This window comes from Telopea speciosissima, chromosome 10 (assembly GCF_018873765.1).
Source record: "Telopea speciosissima isolate NSW1024214 ecotype Mountain lineage chromosome 10, Tspe_v1, whole genome shotgun sequence".
Taxonomy (NCBI): Eukaryota; Viridiplantae; Streptophyta; class Magnoliopsida; order Proteales; family Proteaceae; genus Telopea; species Telopea speciosissima.
The window spans coordinates 61,262,715-61,284,837 of NC_057925.1; the positions used below are offsets into that span (position 1 = coordinate 61,262,715).

At 42.3% G+C, this 22,123-nt stretch overlaps 1 protein-coding gene and 1 long non-coding RNA gene across 2 annotated transcripts; both read left to right on the top strand.

The window, feature by feature from the left end:
- Positions 1-1,938: 1,938 nt before the first annotated feature.
- On the top strand, positions 1,939-18,077 carry LOC122643003. The gene is made up of 3 exons (XR_006330140.1): positions 1,939-1,949; positions 15,246-15,252; positions 17,629-18,077. It is a non-coding gene; the product is annotated as an uncharacterized LOC122643003 (long non-coding RNA).
- Positions 18,078-19,255: 1,178 nt separating this feature from the next.
- Positions 19,256-20,839, top strand: LOC122643853 (ubiquitin C-terminal hydrolase 12-like). Its single transcript, XM_043837426.1, has 6 exons — positions 19,256-19,315; positions 19,403-19,450; positions 19,618-19,725; positions 20,384-20,461; positions 20,556-20,642; positions 20,753-20,839. Exons 1-6 carry the CDS (start codon positions 19,256-19,258, stop codon positions 20,837-20,839), a joined length of 468 nt encoding a protein of 155 aa, XP_043693361.1.
- The last annotated feature ends 1,284 nt before the right edge of the window (positions 20,840-22,123 follow it).

The following is a 22,123-nucleotide window of genomic DNA, read 5'->3' on the forward strand; positions in this document are numbered from 1 at the left end:
TTTATACGCAGAATTACTATTTTATCCCTATGAAATTAAAAATCTCATCCATATTGATGCCCTTGCATGTGTTCTCGTTGGCTTAACGCTAGTGTAGGAGGCCACACACACCGTTCTCTTGCCCTAGAGTGTTTTAGTAAATGAAACAAGAAAAAATTGCATACATTAACTCCTTTTTTTGGTTATTAAGTGAGAGAATACAATTATTATAATGAAAAAAGATTGTTATGCTGTCAGTGTTCAGTTTCTCTTTCACATATTTTTTCTATTCTTTTTTTTTCCACTTGTTTTAAAAATGTGGGCTTCACATGGATAATACTTTTTTCACAACGTAAGTGTGGCGTGTGCAAACTCATTCCTACGTTGGCAACATGGGGAATCGCCTCTTTCTTCTATTATTATTATTATTATTATTATTAGGTTAGGCACATTGCTCATGTACCACAAGCTAGCGTCCATTTTGTTATCTCTCTCTCTCTCTTCACCCTTCCCCTCTTTGAAATGACTCTATAGCCCTCTTGTATGATGTCTCGTTCCACCCCTTCATTGGTGTCGAACGATAGTTTACTGCCCGTGAGCGATGTGCCTATCCCTCTCTTTTGTTATTATTATTATTATTATTACTATTTGTCAAAAGAAAAAGAACTTTTCTTTTATCAACAAAAAAATTTACATCAGGATTGATGGCCAGAAGGGGAGTATGATCTTTCAAGGCTTTAAAAGCAAACCCACCCAACATATTAGAAAGAGTCGGATGATATGTATAATTATACAAAAGACCCTTTGACTTAGAAGTAATTTTAATTAAAACAAGGAGTGAGATGCATGGGCCATGGGGTCAAAACCGGATCTGGTAGCCATTGATCCACATATGTACACTTGTGCCAAAGCCCCTGAAGATGAATTCCCAATTCTTTAACCTGATGAAATCCGTGTTCAATACTCTCTTGATATTATTATCATTGAATATAAAAGGCAAAAGTTTTATTCTTAATACAAAGAATTTAATCACTAGGACCTAGAAGCTCTCGATTTGTGCGTGATGCTGGGGTCATGTACGAACCCAGAGGGATTTAATCAACTTAAAATCAGATACCCCTCCTCTCTCAAAAAACCAAAAAAAATAGAAGAAGAATATAACCACAAGGCAAAGTTACAAATTAAATAATATCAGTGTAGAGGTAAAGAGACAAACAAACACACGCACACGCTCCTCTCCCGCATGCAAAGTTGTGAAACCCTAAAAAGTAATTTGTAATATTGACCCATCGACAGCATGATTAGCCATTTGTCATGCAACCCCAACATCATTGTCAATTATCTTTTATTATTATTATTATTATTATTATTATTATTAAATGTTGAGAACATGATCATGATTGTCAATTATCATCCTCTTCATCATCTACTCAACTTCCCCACCTAATAATAAGTTATAAGCATGCTCATGATATCATTATAAAAATTATTAATAAAGACAATTAAAAAAGGAAGTTGGAATGTAATGGCTTCAAGGGTCAATACTGAAGACTAATCTATAAAAATAATAATAACAATGATGTTCATGATGATGTTTATGATAATGATGATGATGATGATGATAATAAGGAAGATTGGAGAATAAAGGAGACAAGAAGAGGACAAGATGTGAAATGAGAACATAAGATCCTAAGAAGAACGAATGAAACTAACAACTAATGATGACCAACCACACTACCATATAATCACGTATTAAAATCTTCTGTAGTATCGGTGGGGTGACGGTGCACATCTGACGGCACAGCAGAGGCCAGGTGGCATACTGCAAAGGATCCTGGTCCCCTCCTCCTATATCAGTATTGGACAGTCCATATCACGCGATCTATATCGGTATCTGCACAGGCTGATCTCGTACCGGTGGAACGATATGAATAAGTGGAAAAGGGGAGACGAGGACAGTTTTGTCAATTGTGAAGAGTTCTTAAAGGGTATAAAACCTTTCTTATTTTTTAGTTTGGTGGGCTCTAGGACATGCGCATCTCCTCTTCTCTTCGTGTGGGTCAATCATCATGGTATCTTTAGGAGGAGGAGGAAGAGTAATGATGGGAAAGAGGAGTGCAGACCTTCCACCCCCTCCCTGTAAACCCAGTTAGCTTTTTTGTCAGGTGTGGTTCAATGGTCATCATCATTATCTATCATTAAGGTTGTCATTAGAATTCAGATAGTTTAGTACACTTCTCTGGTCTTCTGGTCTTCTGGTCTTCTTGTCTAGGATGAATTCATCCATTTGATTCAATCCAACCAGTTCAGCCCGAAACGGGTAGACCGGATAAACCCAAGCCACATGTAACCCCACAACCAAATGGACAAGGAAATGGAGGCCCATAGTCTAGATGGACTTAAAATCTTGAAATTCTTGCACTAAATAAGTAGTACAACCATGTTTTGGATCTTTAAGAAATAATTAACGAATGTTAGTATTTCAGAATCATAGTTCAATCCAGTTTCCAATCTACATAAAATTTTCCATTTTGGTTGTCCATTTTTCCACGATGGCCCATGCTTGAGATGGACTTAAATTCTTGAAATTCACACACACGCACTCACAGGGAAGGAGAGAGAGAGAGAGAGAGAGAGTGGCAACAATTATTTTGTTATTCCTCTTCCACCTTGATCACAAAAAGAAGTTAAAATTTCAAAGTTGGGAGAGGGTTCCTCATGCCACTAGCATAGGAGGAATCTCTCACGCCACATCAATCATGATGTGGAGAACACTTTCATCAATAAGAGCACACATGGTTATGAAAGAGAAAAATGTAAATGTGGGTCACATGGTCAAGAAGGAGAGAAAATGTCAATATGGGCCCACAAGGTCAGGAAGGAGAAAGACTATCAATGTGGACGCATATTATCATGAAGGAGAAAGTATATGACCAAGAATGAGAGGAAGTATCAGTGTGAGCCCACATGGTCAGAAAGAAGAAAATACATGGTCGAAAAGGATAGAAAATGTCAATGTGGGCCTACAAGGTCAGAAAAGAAAAAAAATGTCAATGTGGGCATACATGGCCAAGAATAAGAGAATAGTGTTAGAGAAAGCCCACATGGTCCAGAAAAAGAAAATAGTGCATGGCCATGAATGGGAGAAAGTGTCCGAGAGAGCCCACATGGTATGGAAAAAGAAAGTACATGGTCAAGAAGGAGAGAACGAGTCAATGTGGGTCCACAATGTCAGGTAGGAGAAAAAGTGCCAATGTGGACTCACATAGTCAGAATGGAGAGAAGATACATAGCCATGAATGAGAGAAAGTATCAATGTTAGACCACATGATCAGGAAGGAGAGAAAGTATTAGTATAGGGTCACAAGGTCGGGAAAAAGAAAGTACATGGTCAAGAAGGATAGAACGAGTCAGTGTGGGCCCATAAGGCCAAGTAAGAAAGAAACTGTCAATGTGGGGAGTATCAATATGGACCCACAAGGTTAGGAAAGAGAAAGAGTATCGGTATCAATTTTGGGCCTTTTGGCCCACAAGGTCAAGATAGAGAGAGTATAAATCTATGACACAGATGGGCAGGAAGGGGAGAAAGTGTATGGTCAAGAAGGACAAAAAGTGTCACTATAGGCCTACAAGGTCAAGAAAGAGAAAAAGTATCAATGTGAGACTGCACAGTTAGGAAAGAAAGAAAGTGTCAGCGTGGGCCCATAAGGTTAGGAAAGAGAGAAAGTGTCAATGTTTGTCCACATGATCTAGATGGAGAGAAAGTGTTAATATAGACCCACAAGATTAGGAAAGAGAGACAGTGTCAATGTGAGCTCACATTGTCAGAAGTAAGAGAAAGTATATTGCTAAGAAGGAAAGAGTGTTATTGTGGGCTCATAAGGCCAGGAAAAGTGAGAAAGAGTTACTGTTGGTCCACATGATAAAAAAGAAGAGAAAATACAAGGTCACTATGAACCCACAAGGTTAGGAAAGAGAGAAAGTGTCAATGTAAGCTCATATGGTCAGAAGGAGAAAAAATACACGGTCATGATAGAAAGAAAATGTATCATGGAAATTACAGAAACCCCCCAATTTTATGGAAAATTATCTCCTTCAATTCTTGCTCGGTCCAATTCCCCAGTCCCTCTAATAAGGGGGTGGATCCCACCCGGACAAAGTGTTCAGGTAAGGATGGGGTGATCATTGTGCCCCCTTGTTAGGGCACTAGGGGAACTGGGCCGGGATAAAGATTTCCAATTTCACACCGTCAATGACTATTATAATTTTACCAAAAAAAAAAAAAAAAAATATTATAATGAACCGGCACCCCCGTTAGGTATATAATATAATCTCTCTGCCTCAAGCTTATACTCTCATTCTCTGAAGTCTCAACCTCGATAACGGTATTCTTTTTTATTTCGTATTTGCTTTTTATGATTAGTCCCCTCAGTTTCATCGATTTCCCGTGCTAGGGTTCTGCTTCCAATTTGGTGGTTCTGAGTATATCGAATTTCTCAATTTCGATCCGATGTTGGTCCCTCATTCGGCTTTCGCCCACAGTTCCCAACCAATGGAAGGTGATACTTTTAGTATTTTATGAGCAAGTTTGTGGCGTAGAGTTTATAGGTCTTATTATCAGATAAGGGTTTTAATGTTTGCTCTTTTCTGATTACTTTCTGAATGATACAGTAACAAGTAAAGGTGAGGTTGCTGTCTGGGTTCGAGATAATTTGGCAGATGACTCGAAAAAGGAAACAGGTTATGTTGGACTTAAGAACGAACATGAAACCCATTACATGCATCCACTCCTCCAGACTTTGTACCATATCCCCTGCTTTAGAAAGGTCAAGCCTTAAATTGGTTTTAACGTTATCTCGTTGTTAATATCTTCCCTTGTTTCTTCTTCCCTCTCTCTGTAATTTTACTTTTCTAATAACAAAGTACTGTATTCGATATTGTATACTTCAGGCTGTGTACCAAATTACAACCATGAACGATACGCCATCAGATATCCCTCGGATTATGCAGAGCTTATTCTATAAGCTTCAGTACAGTAACTACAGTGTTGGGACGAGATCTCTGAACGATTCCTTTCTGGGGGACACTCGTGGTTTTGATTCCATGCGACTTGATGCACTGGGACTTAGTAGTGAACTTTTCCGAATTCTGGAAGATAAACTGAAGGTGCTTGTTGCTTTTTCTTCCCCTCAGTTTTATATTATTTATGGAGGCAGTCTGAACTTATCAATCCATCTACTGGCTCAGGAAACTAATATGAAGGGTACAATTCAACAGTTGTTTGAAGGGCACTACATGGACTACAAGTCTACAAGAAAGGAGTCATTTGTCGGTATGTATTTTAATTTCGGTATTGAGTTGTCCAGGTTAGAACTGTATGGTGTTGATCAATGTCCTTACATGGTATTCAACCCTATACTTTTGTGCAACAGGCCTTCAGCTTGATGTCAAAGGTTGTAGAGATGTCTATGCTTCTTTTAATAAGTATGTTGAGGGTGATAACAAGAACAGTCCTGTGCAACATGGACTCCGGGTAAGATGCTATCTGTTCATAGTTAATGGTGAGCAGTATAGTAATGTGGAAGCATCTCAGGCTTTCAACTCACAGATTACAGAGGCTTCCATGTTATGATTTGTGAGCCATTTTGAGTGAGAGATCAAGCTCTAGATTGGTTTTGAAAGTCAAAAATGACTTTTTAATCAGTCCCTTTTTCCTTGGGTATGTTGAACTCATCTGTTGTGGCCTTCAGAAGTTGCTAATACTAATGACAAGTGGAAGAGGCATTTTTGAAGTTTTATCATTTCTAATGTTTTACTGTTCATTAAATGGGCTCTTCTTTAACTTTATTTGGATTTAGTCAACAATTTGTTTAATATTTAATTGCATGACATGATGCCATAAATATGATCATATGTCTAATGACTTGCTTGGATATGATTCTTAGAGGAATTTTGTTAATTTGATTTTTCCAGGAAGCTAGGAAGGGTGTCCGGTTCGTTGACTCCCCTCCTATCCTTCTGCTTCATCTAAAACGGTTTAAAAATGATTCTTGGGAGAAACCTATAGTGAAGGTTAGAATTTTGCTAACTCATTTTTTACATCATGATTTGTTTGTATGATTGCTACATATTTTCCCTGTTTATGTCTTTGCTTGATGTGTATTGTTTTATTCAATCACCGGTTAAGTGAAATGAGGGAAAGGGAAGAAAACGGTCCAAATGTCATCATGGTTTAAGTTATGAACTCTGTCCATTTGTGAAGATAATTTAAGTTATGTCTTTGCTTGATGTGTATTGTTTTATTCAATCACCGGTTAAGTGAAATGAGGGAAAGGGAAGAAAACGGTCTGAATGTCATCATGGTTTAAGTTATGAACTCTGTCCATTTGTGAAGATAATTTAAAAGATTCCACTATGCCATGACATAGTGCAATATGAAAGAGAGAATGGCTTATATTAAACCTTAGATAAAAAACTTACTTTAAAAATCCAATATTGTTGAAAATAACATCAAAGGCGATTGAAGTTTTTGTTTCCTCTATTTTTGGGATGAGGATCCTTTTGTGACCACAATGCTATGATATTGAGGGTTGTATCGGGCATAGTTATCAAGGCGTCGCCAAGGTGTCCAGGTTCCTTGGTCGCCTTGGACGCCTTGGGTGCCATGGCGGTGTCGCCTTGAATTTTGCCCCTCTAAAACGCCATGGTCGCTTTCCCGCCTTGATAACTATGGTATCGGGAAAATAAATCTGAGTTTGCTATTGCAAAATGTGAAACTGCATTATTCATTAGATGTTATGAGGAGAAGAAGGATTAATATTTGCCTGTATTCAAGTGACAAGGTGGAAAGGTAACAAAGCTAAGATTTTTGATGACTTTTAAGTTATGGTATTCGGGAGACCAAAGTAATAGAGGTAGAGGGGGTATAGTGGTTGACAAAGAGCTAAAGGATGACGTGGTGGAGGTCAAAATAGTTGGAGATAGGATTATTGCCATCAAACTTGCGTTGGAGAAAGAAGTTTCAATGTTGTTAGCGACTACACACCCCAAGTAGGATTGGATGAAAGTAGTAAGTTACTATTCTGGGAATACATGGATGGGTTAGTGCAAGGCTTTGGACAGGGAGAAAAGAATATTATAGGAGGTGATCTAAATGGGCATGTTGGTAAAGATTGTAGGGGATATGAAGGTGCTCATGGAGGTTACGAGTTTGGGGAAAAGAATGAAGTGGGTGTTTCAGTTCTAGACTTCACAGTAGCTTATGATCTTTCCATCATGAACACCTTTTTCAAAAAGAGAGAGGATCACCTTGTTACCTACGAAAGCGGGCATCAAAGAGAGAGGATCACCTTGTTACCTACGAAAGAGAGTTGGCCTTGATGGGCTGGCTCGAGCTGGTCCATCTCTGGCCCAAAAAGGGATGACCCAAACGACAATGAATTTGATGAGGAAGTACCTCACTCGAACATGCCACAGTGGATGCGTCGTCAAGCAGATACAGTTCCCCAGATACGCGACCTCTACCAATCGTCTTCCTCGACTAGAGATCCTGAAACTCACAATAATCAGGAAAAAGGTAACCAAACAATTGTTAGCTGTGGGTAAATTTGCGAACAGATAATAAATTGAAAGGAAATTTGGGTAAGTAAGAAATGGAAGACAATGACAAAGAGGGGGTAACATGCATAGTGCCTGTACCCCGAACCTTAGCAAGAGACCCATCGGCTAACACAACATTGGAAGAAGATTCATGAAATGAAGAAAAAATACCTGATGCTCCAGTCATATGGTCCGAAGCACCCGAATCAATGATCCAGGGACGAGAAGTAGATGATAGGCATGCAATAGCATTACCTGGCTGAATGAGGGTAGCAGTGGAGAACTGAGTTGACTGTGAATTCTGAAATTGAGTAAACCACTCATAGTCTTCATCAGATATAGTCATTGTTTTACCCTCAGGCTTAGAAGGAGGGGTAACCACCGGATCACTCCTGGCTGAATTTGCAAACTGAGGTGGTTTACCATGAAGCTTCCAACAAAAGTGCTGAATGTGACCAGCTCTGCCACAATGATGACAAGTGCACACCTGTCCTGAAGTCTCTGAAGTACCAGGTGTGGGTGCTTTACTATTCCCTGACCCACGACCACGGCTACCACCACTGCTGCCCGTACCTGTCCCACCACTAGACCCACGGTTGGGAAAGGCTGCAAGGGCTGAACTCTCATTACCATGAGAGGAATCTTGGCTGTTCTCACGAGAAACCTGTAAAAGTCTTGAAAAAGCTTCTGAAAGTGTAGTGACTTTATCCCTACTGAGGATTTGAGACCGTACGGGCTCAAATTCTATTCCAAGTCCACCCAAAAATACCATAACAGCCAGCTGCTCTCGCTGTTGCTACATCTCTTTCACATCAGATGTGATAGGAAGAATAGAATTCAGCTCCTTATGTAGTTGCTTGAATTCAGCAAAATATTGGGTTACAGTCGGGGTTTTTTGATCCACTTTATAAAAAGCCTGGGATAGGTCATAAATCCGAGACAAGTTGTCCTTCCTAGAATAGAGGACATTCAAGTAGTCCCATAACTCCTTTACTGTGTCAATGTGAGTAACCAGGTCTGCAATTTGATTATCCGTTGAGTTCAACATCTGACTCAATATTCTTGCATCCATTGTATCCCATGGCGCATCTCCCTCAGGCTTTGGCTTTGTGAGATGATCCTGTTGATCACGCCCTGTCAAGGCCAATCGAACCACCTTTTTCCATTGCTGAAAATTAGAAATCCCTTCAAGTCTCCTTTCGGTAATACGATGAGAAGAGGAAGACAACTCAGTCACAATGGTCTTTGCATCACCCATGCTTCACTACACACGATAAATCTTCACAGAGAAGTCTCAGACAGATTGAAACAAATGGACAGCAAACACTGCTGAAATTAAGGACAGCAAATACTTCTGAAATTATGGACAGCAAACACTAATGAAATTATAAACAGGGCAGCCACACTCAACAGACACGAGCCAGCAGCAAGTAATAACCAACCTCCAGTCAAGAAACTCACAAAAGCATAATCGATCTCACCCTTGGCACATACCAAAAATAAAACCACAAAACCGAGACCAAAACAGTCTTCACTTCATTCAATTCCTTCAAACACACCCATAAACAAGAGAAAAAGACCTAGTTCTTAATTTATGCCATGAACTAGTCTTCAAATAGTCCCAAAAAAATACAGCATAGGGTGCTGCACCCCCTCAACAGAAAAAAAAAAAAAAAAAAAAAAAAAAAAGAGAAGCCTAGAGTCCTTCAAATCTTCAAAACTTGTCAATCTTCAATTGTAGGCTGCAGGAAGGAGACAAGGAGATTCACGAATGCTGTAGCAGTGTCTATCCTTGCTCTGATGCCATGTAATTTAAATAAGAAGAAGAAGAAAGAAGAAGAGAAGAAGAGAGGAGAAGGAAGAAGAGAAACTGCACAATTGGGGTTGCAGCCGTAACACTTACAGCCCCCAGAACATAATATTAATAGGTTAAAACCAAAAAATACACAAAGACAAAACTACCCCCAAATATAGAGAAATCGTGAATAGGCTAGCGTCAGCCTATTCACGATTCCCCTTTACTCCCCCTTACTCCTAACAATTAGCATTGCTCATAACCTTGTCCAGCATGATTGTACTAAGCTTGTGGAGGTTGACCGACATTTTATCAAGGAGAAGCTCAAAGCCAGACTCATCTGTGTTCCCTTTGTGAACTCTGCTGATCAGTTAGCCGATGTGTTCACTAAGGTACTTAGTGGCAAAGTGTTTTTCCTATCTTAGTCAAATTGGGCATGCATGACATATATGCCCCAACTTGAGGGGGAGTGTTGGATTGTATGGGCCAGAATACCGTGGGGGTATTCTGGACTTTTTACCCCTTTGATGATATGTACAGCCATGTCGACTTTGTTAGGGACAGTTCTGTCCATGTCTATTCATTATAAATTTATGGCTTGGGGTCTGCCTTAGACTATCCAAGCATTCAGCTCTAGTTTTATTCCTGTTAACACTTCTTGTGCTAATAAGTATCTGTTGCAACCTTTATGAGTGCTCATGCTCTGATTCAGTTGTTGGATTCCAAGGCTTTCAAACTACACTTTGATGGTGGATCTGTGCAAAACTGGGCGGTAGGATTGGGATTGGTCTTTAGGAACCAAGATAGGAATATTTTACTATCACTGCAGAGCTGAAGGTGGCAATGATGGTTCAGAGACTTCTGTTTGGATGCTATTCTTGATGCTTGATCGCGGTATGCCCTACTCGTAAATGGCTGAATTGTATCTGAGGTGGTCCTTGTAGATTAATGCATCTCATTTGAAGGTCTTACTAATATGGGTTGGAATGTGTTATGTCTCAATCTAACCAAGGAAACTGTATGGTGCTTGGGAGAGTTCTTTACTGTCATCTGTTCTTGAGAAAGTGTGGCCGTTGTCCTTTTCCTTATTGTTGTACTTTGTGCTTGTGCAGCTTTCCTTTCAGTTGTGTAAAATTTGTTATTCATTGAAAGAACAAAGTGGCCTGAAAGTATGCTGGTCTTTAGAGAATATCAAGATATTTTAACCTTTTTTTTTTTTGTGAATAAAAAATGTATTACCAAAGAAAGCCCAAGGTGGGCAAGAAAGAAATACAACGGAAAGAGGGGGGGGGGGGGGGAGAAACAAGCCACATGCCCGCTAGGAGGTGGGCTGTAAAATGGAACTATCTAGGTCCTAGGCGCTAACAATATGCCAATTCCTTGGAGAATCCAACAGAGACTTATGTGGAAGAAAACTCAACTTCATAGAAACATCAAAAGAGATGGACTTCCAAATCAAGTCGAAAGATCTAGAGTTGGTAGTCCATCTCCGAAGGTTTCTCTCCAACCAGATGTGGTAGAGCGTAGCATCAAAGACAAGCTTCCCAATAGCATTGTAGATAGAGCCTCCAGGGAAAGTTCTGATTAACCAGAGCCACTCTCTATCGAAGGGGAGGGGTCTTCTACTGCGTGGCCAAATAAACAAAAGGACTTTTTTCCAGATTGTTTGGGAGAAAGGACAAGCAAATAAAAGATGGTCGATGTCTTTAGAGCTAGACCAGCAGAGGGTACAGGTGGGGGGAGCTGGGATTCTGCGGTGGATGAGGAAGGCTTGGGTGGGGAGGCAATTGTTGAGGGTTCTCCAGACTAGGAAGCTATGCCGGGGGATGTGACCTTTGAACCAAACCAATTTGTGCCGGGGGATAGGGGGGCTTGAGGACGGACAAAATTCCATGCAGAGCTGAAGCTAAAGAGGCCATTGGAGGCGGGGAGCCAAGTAATCTTGTCAACAAGGGAGGGGGAGGGGGAGGGGGAGGGAATGGGGGGGGTGGGAAGGCCAGATCAAGGAAAGGATGGGGATAGGGGGGAGGGGGGACCAAGAGCCGTGGGAGATGATGGAAGAAAGGGGAGCGTCTTTTGGAATGCCGGAGGTATAGATTGTTCTGAGGCCAAAGTGATTGTAGAGAACTCCAAGAGGGTGTCAGGGATTAAGCCAAATGGATGTGGAGGAGCCATCAGCAATAGAGAAGGAGATGGCTCGCAGAGCAGTGTGGCATAGGAGGAGAATCTTGGCCAGATGTCGGAGGAATCGGGGTGGATGGAAACGGTCCCGATGGAATCGTTATTGAGAAGGTGGGAGTATACCCATTGGACCCAGATAGAATCCTGCTTGGAAGGATGCCCACAGTATTGGAGTCCTGAATGCGTCGAATCCCCAGGCCTCCCTCAGCTTTGAGGAGGCAGATAGATTTCCAGTTGATAGGGTGGAGGAATTTAGAGGTTTCCTTTCCTTTCCAGAGGAACACACAGAAAAGGCTTACCATAGCTTTGGAGGTGGCTTTTGGAATGGCAAAAACTCCATACCAGTAGATGTAGGAAGATTGGAGGACCGATCTAATGCACTCAAGTCTGCCCGCATAAGAGAGAAGCTTGCCTTTCCAGAGTTGGAGGCGCTTGCGGATATTGTCAAGCATGGGGGTGCAGTGGTGCTTGGAGAGTCTGGCAGGGATGAGAGGGAGGCCTAGGTATTTGACTGGAAGAGAGCCAAGGGAAAAGCCAGTCAGGTGGAGCAGAGAATCTTTTGTAGCGTCAGGAGTCCCCGAAAGGAAGAGTTTGGATTTGAGGAGGTTGATACGAAGCCCTGAAAGGCGTTCAAAGAGATGAAGGGAGGACATGATGGCAGAGATGGAGGAAGGGGAGGCTTTGGAGAAGATCATCAAGTCATCAGCAAAGGCAAGGTGGGTGAGATTGATGTGCTCACATTTGGGAAGATGGGGATAAGGTGAAGGTCAGTGTTGCCCTGAAGACTCCTAGAGAGGACTTCAAGGGCCAGGGAGAAGAGGAAAGGGGAGAGGGGGCAGCCTTGATGGATCCCGGCTTTTCGTGGAAAAACCCGCAGGAGAGCTGTTAATTATAACCGAGAAGGAGAGGAGATGCAAGCCAGAATCCACCTAACGAATGGGGGGGGGGGGGAAAGCCCATCTGGGACATCACATCAGAAATAAAGTCCCAGCGAAGGGAATCAAAAGCTTTATGAAGGTCTATCTTCATCAGGGCAGCCAGCGAGTGGGATTTCCTATCAAACCCTCTAACGATTTCAAAGCAGAGGATGATGTTATCCGCAATACTAGCTTCTACTAGAGATGAAGGCAGACTGGTTTGGGCTCACTAAAGAGGGGATAACAAGTTGGATCCTATTGGCTAGGATCTTTTTAATGAACTTGTAAAGAAGATTGCAAAGGGAGATAGGCCTGAAATCAGAAAGAGAGGAAGCACCATATTTTTTAGGGATGAGGCAGAGGAAAGTCTAGTTGATCTGTGCTAGCTGGTTGGGGTTGAAGAAGAAACTGCGGACATCAGTGATGAGCTCAGCTTTAATGTGGTCCCAGCAGCTCAAGAAGAATCCCATGTTGAAGCCATCAGGGTCAGGAGCCTTGTTAGATTTATAGGAGAGGATGGCTTTGGAGATCTCCTCATCCGAGGGAATGGCGAGGAGGGAGCTAGCCAGAGAGGGGGGGACAAATTTATTAATGAGATCAGGGGGGATGGGGGAAGGAGGGAGGAGGGGGGGTTGAAGAGGGAGGAGAAGAAGGAGACTACCCCGGACTTGATGTCAGAGATAGAAGAAAGATGGGAACCATCATTAGCAATGAGCATGGTGATGGAGTTGGAGCTCAGCCTGGCTCTGAGGAGCGGTGGAAATACGCCGAGTTGGAGTTGCCCAGCTCTAACCACCAAATGCGGGATTTCTGGCGAAGGAAGCTTTCTTCTTGAGAGGAATGGGAGATAAGGGATTCGGAGAGATTTTTCTCTTCCTCCGCCAAGAAGTGGTTAAGAGGGTCAGCTTGAAGGCGAGACTGGATGCAGGAGAGTTCATTGTGGCAATCAGAGACACGGGAAGGGATGTTGCCAAAGGTGGAGGAGTTCCAGGCTGTGAGGGCTGATTTGGTGAGACGGAGCTTTTTGACAAAGGAGATGAGAGGGAGGGAGGGACAGAAAATAGGCGAGCTCCAAGCTTTGAGGATGGTGGGGAGGTAGAGGGGGTGGGAGGTCCACATGTTAAAGAATTTGAAAGGTTTGGGGCCAAAAGAGTAGTAATGCTGGATGTGGAGGAGGCAGGGGCTGTGGTCGGATAGACCTTGGAGGAGAAAAGAAGAGTGGGAATGGGGGAAAGAAGAAAGTCAGGCTTCATTGATGAGGAGCCGGTCAAGCTTGCAGGCAATCCGATCAGGACCTGCACGACGATTGTGCCAAGTGAGAGGGGATCCGGACCAGCGAAGGTCGTCAATACCCGCTTCCTCGATGCAATCATTAAAGGCAGAGACTACGAGAGTCAAGTGGATGGCCTCAAATTTTTTCATGTTGAAATCTAACAATATTAAAATCTCCCCCCACCCCCCAAGGGCTGGAACCGACCCTGGAATTGAGGAGAAGGTCATCCCAAAGAGGGGTGCGGTCGGCAGCCCTGTTAAAGGCATAGACAACAGAAAGGAAGAAGGAGGGAGAGGAATTGGGAAGAGAGATGGAGAGGTGAAGGAGTTGTGGGGAGGAGTGGGAGATGGAGATGTGGAGTTTGGAGGGGTCCCAGAGAAGCCAGATGCGGCTGTTGGGCGAATGGTCTTAATTGGAGAGGAAAGACCAAGAGGGGGCAATGGCTGCCGCAATGCGGGGGGCATTATCAATGAGAACCCGGGTTTCAAGGAGGGCACAAAAAGAGGAGTTGGAGGATTTAATGAGGTCCTTGATTTCATGGTGCTTTGCCAGGGAATTAAGGCTCTGGACATTCCAGATGAAGCCTGAAGACATGGAGAACTAGAGGGGGGGCAGCGAGTTCCTTGGGGGGCACTTCTGTACCTCCAGCGGAAGTAAGAGAGGGCGGGGCGGTGGCGGGCAATGATCGGAGCTGCAAGAGGGCAAGGGGTCCCTGTGGTGGGAACAAGGGGGGAGGGGGGAGGGGTCTAGCCAGACCGAGAAGGGGGGGAGGGGGAGCTGCCACGGACCAAGGAGAGAGGGGAGAGGGCAAACAGTAACAAGGGTTGACGGGTGGGGCAACTGGATGGGAAGCGGGTTGGTAGATGGGTCAGTTGGGCAGGTAGCAGAAGGGATATCGGGTCGGGTAGAAGGGATAGACGGGTTAATGGGTTGAGGAAGGGTGATGGGTCGAGGGGGGGCAACGTTTAGGGCCAGTTGCGGGTTGTGGGAATTAAGGAGGTGTGGAGGGGCGGTAAAATGGGTAAATTGTAAGTGAAAGAGGATGAAAGAGGTTTGAAAGGTGGTGGGGCCAAGGAGGGAGGGGGGAAGAGGGATTAGGGGAAAGGTGGGCATACTTGTCAAGAGAGGATAGGGGGGAGGTTGGGGGTGGTTGGGAACCGACAGAGTCGCAAGGGTAAAAAAGTAGGGGGTTTGAAAAAGGGGGTGGGGATTCTTTTACCTTGCCATTCACAAGAGCCAAGGCTTTGTCAAGAGAGAGGCTTCTGGTTCCAGATCGCGATTCACAAGAGGCGAAGACTGCGGCAACGTCAGGGGGAGCCAGAGGAGGAAGAGCCCAAAACCTTGATACAGCAGAGCTTGAAGGTGATCTGGCAGGAGCTTTAGAGGCCAAAAGGGTGCTACCAGCTTTGCGAGACGGCGAATCAGTCACCAGGGGCATCGTCAGTCTTAGGGGAGCAAAGCGATTTGAAGAGGTTGAAGGATCCAACCGAGGAAGGCTAAGGATCGATGTAGATGATTGACCAGCTGATGGAGGCAGAGTGACAGTGCCGATGCAGGTTGACAGAGTCGGCTCGGGCGCAGGAAAAGAGGGGCCTTCCCAGCACGCAGGAGAAGAGAAGCTCTGCTGGGCACGGCGGCGGTTTCTGTTGGGGCGGCAGCGAGATTTCAGTCGACCCCTGCTAGGAGATCTGGAGGGGCCAGAAGCCAGCAGGGGGATCAAGAGATGATTTGGAGCAGCCTGAGGTGCAGGGATATCCATCGTTGCTGGAGGAGGCGAGGTATGACTTGGGGCCGTTGAAGTCAGAGACGAGAGTAGGGCTGCAGGAGGATCCGAGGGTTCATCTTGAGCATCAAGGCCAGGCAAAAGGAGAGGTTCCTTTCCGGAGCAACCCCGGGAATGGTGACCAAAGACGTGGTAGTGAATGCAGTGAGGGAGAAGCCAGTCATATTTGATGGGCTGCTCAAAGCTGAAGCCATCTTCGTCAACAATGGAGATGGAGGAGGGGGCTGATCAGCTGAAAAGTCGATGCAGAGACGAGCAAAGGACAACCTGTCCATCTTGACGGTGCGCACGTCAATGTAAAGAGGGTGACCAACAACAGAGCCAATTCTGCTAAGGCTTTCCTGGCTCCAGAAGTGAAAAGGAAGGCCAGGAAGGGAGATCCTCAAGAGAATGGAGCTGTGGTCGACCTTGTGGAGAAGGATGTAGGGGTTCCATTGTCTGAGAAAAATGGGTTTAGTGCCCACAAGCCAGGGGACACCGTTCAGGGCGTGAGCTAAAGTATCGTCGGAGAAGAACCTGAAAATGAACACGCCCCTGTCGACGACATAAATGTCCATGGAGCCCTGCGCTTTCCACTATTTGGAGAGGGAAGACCTGACGGTGTTGAAAGAGGGCCGAGACCCAAGAAAATGACCAACTAGGCACGATTGCCACTTGGAAATTTCAGGGGACAGAAAATCATTGGGGCAGAGGGCAAAGGTGTTGCCATCTTCAAAAGAAGGTTTAACGTAGTGGATGGCAAGACCAGAGCTGGGGGGTGGGGAGGATCGGGGAGAGAGCAGGGAAGCCCAGGATTTAGAGCCGGCAGGGGTGGTGGAGGAGATGACAACAGGGGGGGTGGTGGAGGAGATGACAGCAGGGGGGGGTGGAAGTGAGTGGAGCAGTGGAATAGCAGGCGATGGGGGTGGAGGAGGAGCAGGTGTTGGTGGGGAGGGAGGAGGGTGGCAGCAGGTTCATCATGGCAGAGTCCATAGTTTTTTAACTATGATATTTTAACCTTATATTGGAGGTCAAAGGTCTTTGAAATCCCCAGGAATATTATATGTGGCAAACCTGGCCTACTTCAAATTGTTTTATCAGTTCTGCTTGGTACTTTATTCTGGTATGGGCTTACTTGTTAGTTTGTTGTGAGGAACAATTTATGGCACTGATGTGATGAATCTTGTTGCTTACAAGTGTTCGAAAAGTCAAAAAGTCATGCTTTAACGACTTTGTTTTTTTTTTTCTATCTAATTATGTATTACTTGTTATCTTTTATTACTTCATTCTGAATATCTGAAGTCTTGACTTTACATAATTTGATGATCAAAAGGCTGTTCGTTTCCGATCTCTAGAGAAACCAATTGAGAATGAATTTTGTCTGCCACTGTAAGTATCAGTTAATATTCTTTTGTTTTTAATGGTAATTTAACTGTTGGAGAACTTGTTTCAATATAAAATTCTCTCATTCATTTCCTCTTCTCCTTTTGAATTTTCTAGGTCAGTGCTCGACACATATGAGGGTATTGCTGAAGTAGTTTGTAGCAAACTTCGTTTGTGTGACCCATCCAAAGTTAAGCTCTCATCCTATGATTGTATCTATGGAATGCTATATTTGTGACAAATTAGGTACGGGGTGATAGAATTAGCAGACATGCTGGTCTATGGCAATCAGGTAGGTCATCAACCTGGAACCAGATTTTTTTAGGGTTTTCATGTCCTTTCATTTTTGGTAACCTTTGAATGGCTCAATTCAATCGCAATTATTTTCGACAGACTTCAAATATCTTGTATTATGAAGTATTGAATACCCCTCTTCCAGAATTGAGCAGTTCAAGAACTCTGAAGTTTGCTTTTCATTCAGCCGTAAAGGATGATGAGGTGAGTGTACAGATCTCAGTGGTCATCTGCATGGTAATTTTAAGATTTTGGGCTTACATTGCATTTCTTTCCTTTTGTTTTCAGGTGACTACTTTTTGTCAAACGCTTCCAAAATACACACAACTAGGTGAATTATTAGCTATACTGAAAGCTAAGGTGAGTGTTTGTTTTGTTTCTGAAATTTTATTTGTTTCCTTTTTATCTTTAGAAGGGTAAACCTACATTTGGACTCATTGTGGAGCAGGTTAAGCTGTCTCGTCCCAATGCAAGACTCCGGTTACTTGATGTTTCCAATCACAAGATGTCTGTGGTATGTATTTCACTATTCGACTTCTAATTGCTTTTAGTGGATTAACAATGATCCATTTGGCCCAACATAGTACTACCAAAAATTAAAATTTGTTTAACTGGGAGTGTTGAACAAAGATTCCCAAGTTAAGTAGCTGATGCAGATTAATCACAGAAGTGGTCTTATTTTAGTGAAAATAAGCTTTGGGTTGGGTTCTATATGTGTTTGGTGGGCCTTTGATCCAAGGGGTTTTAATTGTATTTGACCATTCTAATGGGCCTATAATATGAGCTGTGAGGTAGAAATACAGGATTAGTTGGGGTCTTGGTAGTTGTTTTCTATTTCACTTCTTATTTATTATTTGATCTTATTGTTTAACTGGAATAGGTCTGATGTTAGCAATCCAGCTATATCCATCTCTAGAGTCAAGTATTTACTAAAGTAGGTCGTCGTTTTTTATTATTTTCTTTTGGGTAATCTATAATCAGTTATGATGCTGTCCTACTTGGGTTAGCTCTCAGTATAAAAAAAATGTAAAGCCATATGAACCTCCCCAACGATTTGAAGTATTATTGGTTCAGTTTTTCTAAATCTTTGCTGTTGTGGATTCTGTAGTGTGCTTGGTAGAGTCCTGTCCTGTTCTATCAATGCTTCTATTTTCTATTAGGTCTAGTTTCATATTTTGTTCTGTTAGTTCAATTTCCTATATTCTTTGTTTTGTGATTTTGTTTTCACTACAAGTCTCTAATGTTTTCACTACTAGTCTCTATTTGGATTTTTCTTGTTAGAGATTTTGTCTTCATTAGTAGTTGAGGTCACTAAACCCTGTTATGTGTTAAGTACATGAATGTGATGTTCCTGATCAACAGTTATAAATTTGGTAAATATGAAAGAAAGGAATTGCTGCAGATCTGTTTCATTCAGCTGTCAGCATCTATAAAATTCTTAGAGTTCTTTTGAGAGCAGATCATAATTTGTCTATTAATGTTCATTCTTGTCTGGTGATTAATTCTTGCATAACATCCTTGCAGGTCTTTTGCGAAAACCATACGGTAGAGTACATAAGCTATTATAAGGGGCCGTTGCGAGTCGAGGAGGTAGTTATATTCTTTCCTTATAGCATATTTGAAGCATAGCTTACTCTTCTCTGTTGTACTTCTGCATGCTTGTGGTAGGTGCATGGCTATGCCTGTTTATTTGTATTTATATGTTTCAAATCGAGTTAAAAGATGCTGAGTTTCCAGTCTTGTGAGGTCTGGACCTGATAGTTTTTTGAATGTTCCATGCTTTTCACGAGACTTTTTACAAAAACCTTCTGAAACTGATTTTTTTTTGGATAATATAACCACACGTAGTCCCAACTCCCATGGGTACAGGAAACGTCTAAAACCTCGTTTTTTATCCTGCTGAATTTGCAAACGGGTGAGTGGTGAAGTCTGGCTTTGGAAACTTCTGTGGTGGAAAAGTATAGTTTTACTCGAGGAATTTTCTAATTTATTTATTTAAAATCCCCGCCCCAGAATCCCACACACCTCCCAATCCCCCTCCCTCCACCCCCCCCCCCCCTCAAAAAACAAAAATGTCGAGTTTCTCTACTTTCATTTCAAACAACCAGATTTGCTTACATGCTTTGAAACAAGTTGAAGCATGGGCTAAGACATTGAATTGATATTCGAGCAAATTGAAGGTACTGTTGAAAGGTATTAAGTATTGATTGTTACTGCAGATTCCTGAAGAAGAGGAAAACTCTGGTCCTCATGATCGCTTGATTTGTGTTTGCCACATCGGAAAACATAGCTAGAAGTTAAAAAATATTAGATTGTATCTACTCTTATTTGAAGTGTAGAAAGTCTTTGCAGAGTGATGAAGCTCATTTTTGCAGAAAAACAACTGTCAAAATGTTCTTATATTTAAACCTTTTGGTTTCAACATCTCTTACAGTGCTTTGGAAACCCTTTTCTCTTTATCATTCACAAAGGCGAGACTTTAGCGGAAATTAAAGTACGTCTACAGAAGAAATTGGATGTTGCAAACGAAGAGTTTGTTAAGGTATCTTTTTGTTTTTTACTTGCTTTTTATTTGTGGGAGTATGTCTAGTGGATCCCAATCCAGATTTTTTTGCTGTGTAGGCTTAGTGTTATTTATCCATACATTAAGTATCCCAATATCCTATATCGCCTTCTATCTATACTGTACAAACTTCTCTCTCTTTTTAGTTTTTATATATATGGTTTTTTTTTCATTAAAAAAAAAAAAAAAGTACCCCATTAGTGGTGGGTCTAAAATCTTTATGAACAAAATTAACTGAAGGCTTGAGGGGAAGTGGTTCGACTGATGGTTTGCAGGATCTGGGTAATAGACAACTTTACGAGTGGATGTTAAGAGAGGCGGGGAGGGGGGGGGGGGAGGAATATGTGTTTATCCATTTTGATATCTTCCTCGCACCTCTGTTGACACGTACAAGAAATGAAGTATCACAAACCATCATAAACAACTTCTTGTGGGGGTCTTGCCATGTAGAGTAATCTTATCGTCTCCTACCTCCCACCCCACCCCACCCCACCCCACCCCACCCCAATTTGATAGGTAAGGGATTGAAAGCGTAGTCCAGAATAAATGGTTGCACATTAACTGCTAAGATGTATTCCATAATATTAGAAAAATGATTTTATTCTGACTAACAAATATTGTTTTTCTTTTGGTTCAGTGGACTTTTACATTTATTCAGATGCATATTCCCAAGAAGTATCTTACAGATTCTGACATTGTATCCAGTTATTTTTCGGTAAGGCCATTTGAATCTATTATTTCCAACATACTTTGTTTTCTTCCTCCATTATATTCCTGGTTAATTGATATTTTTTTGATTCGGTCTTCAGAAAAAAGATGAAATTACAACTTGGTCGAACCATCTTGGATTGGTGCACTCTGACGGAACTCATGAAAGGGTATATGAGGACAATCAGGTAAAAGTGCAAGATCTTGGAGGGATCACGAATTTTGATGATTAGTGATGACTTGGACAGATGGCATTGAATATTTTTTGTTTCCTTCTATAGTATTTGACTTCTAAAAGAGTGCAAAAGTTAGCAGATACTCGCGATATTCCATTACCACACTTGTGACCATGTCTCCAAATCTTGCAGAACTCTCATACATCTGAGAAGCGGGTAAAGTTGACGGATCCCTGCCAAACCCTGGGTTGGACCCTGTAGCCTCCAATGCATGTGGCTGGATGGGCTACACCTGTTACACATTATTTAATTACTTTTTATTTGTAATTTGTTATATATATTACGTTGTACTGAGGAGTGGGATATGTGGGAGAAATTTTAGGAGTTTGTAAATTCTTTGGTTTTGTCTAGTATAATATGAAATGGAAGGCAGAATAAATCCCTAATTTATCTCTTATTAGAGATGAGGTAGGCTTCCTCACCCAAGCTAGACGTCCTTGTTTCGTTCGTAAAACATATTCTCTCTCTCTCTGTTTTTTTTTATATTTAATTTTTAGTTTACTTTGCACGTAACAACGCCACATCTATTTCAAAACCAGTTCATCTTTACAGAATTTGGGCGTGGTATGGCAGTTGACGAGGTCTAGACAGAAGCCAGGGTGTGGTATGCCAATTGAATGTAGGAGGTTGGGGTTCCAATCAGTAGAGGCATGAACTTGTTCCGAGAAGTTGTCTACGTTGATTCCAAACTGGTGATGTGGTGTGGCCATTGGAGGCTTTTAAAATAAGGAATATTACAGGAATACTCACTTTTGAGTTTATCTTTACAAAACTATCCAGTGTCTGTTTCACTTGACAAAATTAGAGATCATTGATTTTTTTGGTTTACAAAACTTCCCACTACAGTGTATCTCCCTCTCTTTGTGTACGTGTTTGACATTTTTACCCCTTACCTTGCCTCTGCCTTACCCTTCCCTTCCCTACTTGTTTTTCTCGGGACCGAACATGAATGCAAAGCAGGTAGCGGCATTTAATCAGAAAATCACCTCTGACGGTTTTTGACTGTATCACTTCAGTTTAATTCTCTGGCAGTACTAGCAAGATCTCCACACACACCAAAATAATAATAATAATAATAATAATAAAATAAGCCATCAATCTGTAACCCCTCTAATCAGTTAAGGTTTACTTCCTTCGATGCCAGAATCAAGATCTCCATTCTTGGTTTTTTCGGTAATGATCTCCATTCTCAATGCAACATAAAGAAAGGCACGATGAGAAGTAACTGAGAAACGTCCACCATCAGCCGATGCTTCAAAGCTTACAAGGCAAAAAGATTCCAATGTTTCTTCATCTTTACAGGCTTCGTCTCCATTGTCACCTGATCAATGGTTCTTGTCGTCGTCCTGTTTTTCTCCAAGACAATGCAGGCAGAGGAAGAGAGCCAGAGCAACCGAGGCCATGGTTGGAATGGTGAGCCCAGATATCAATTT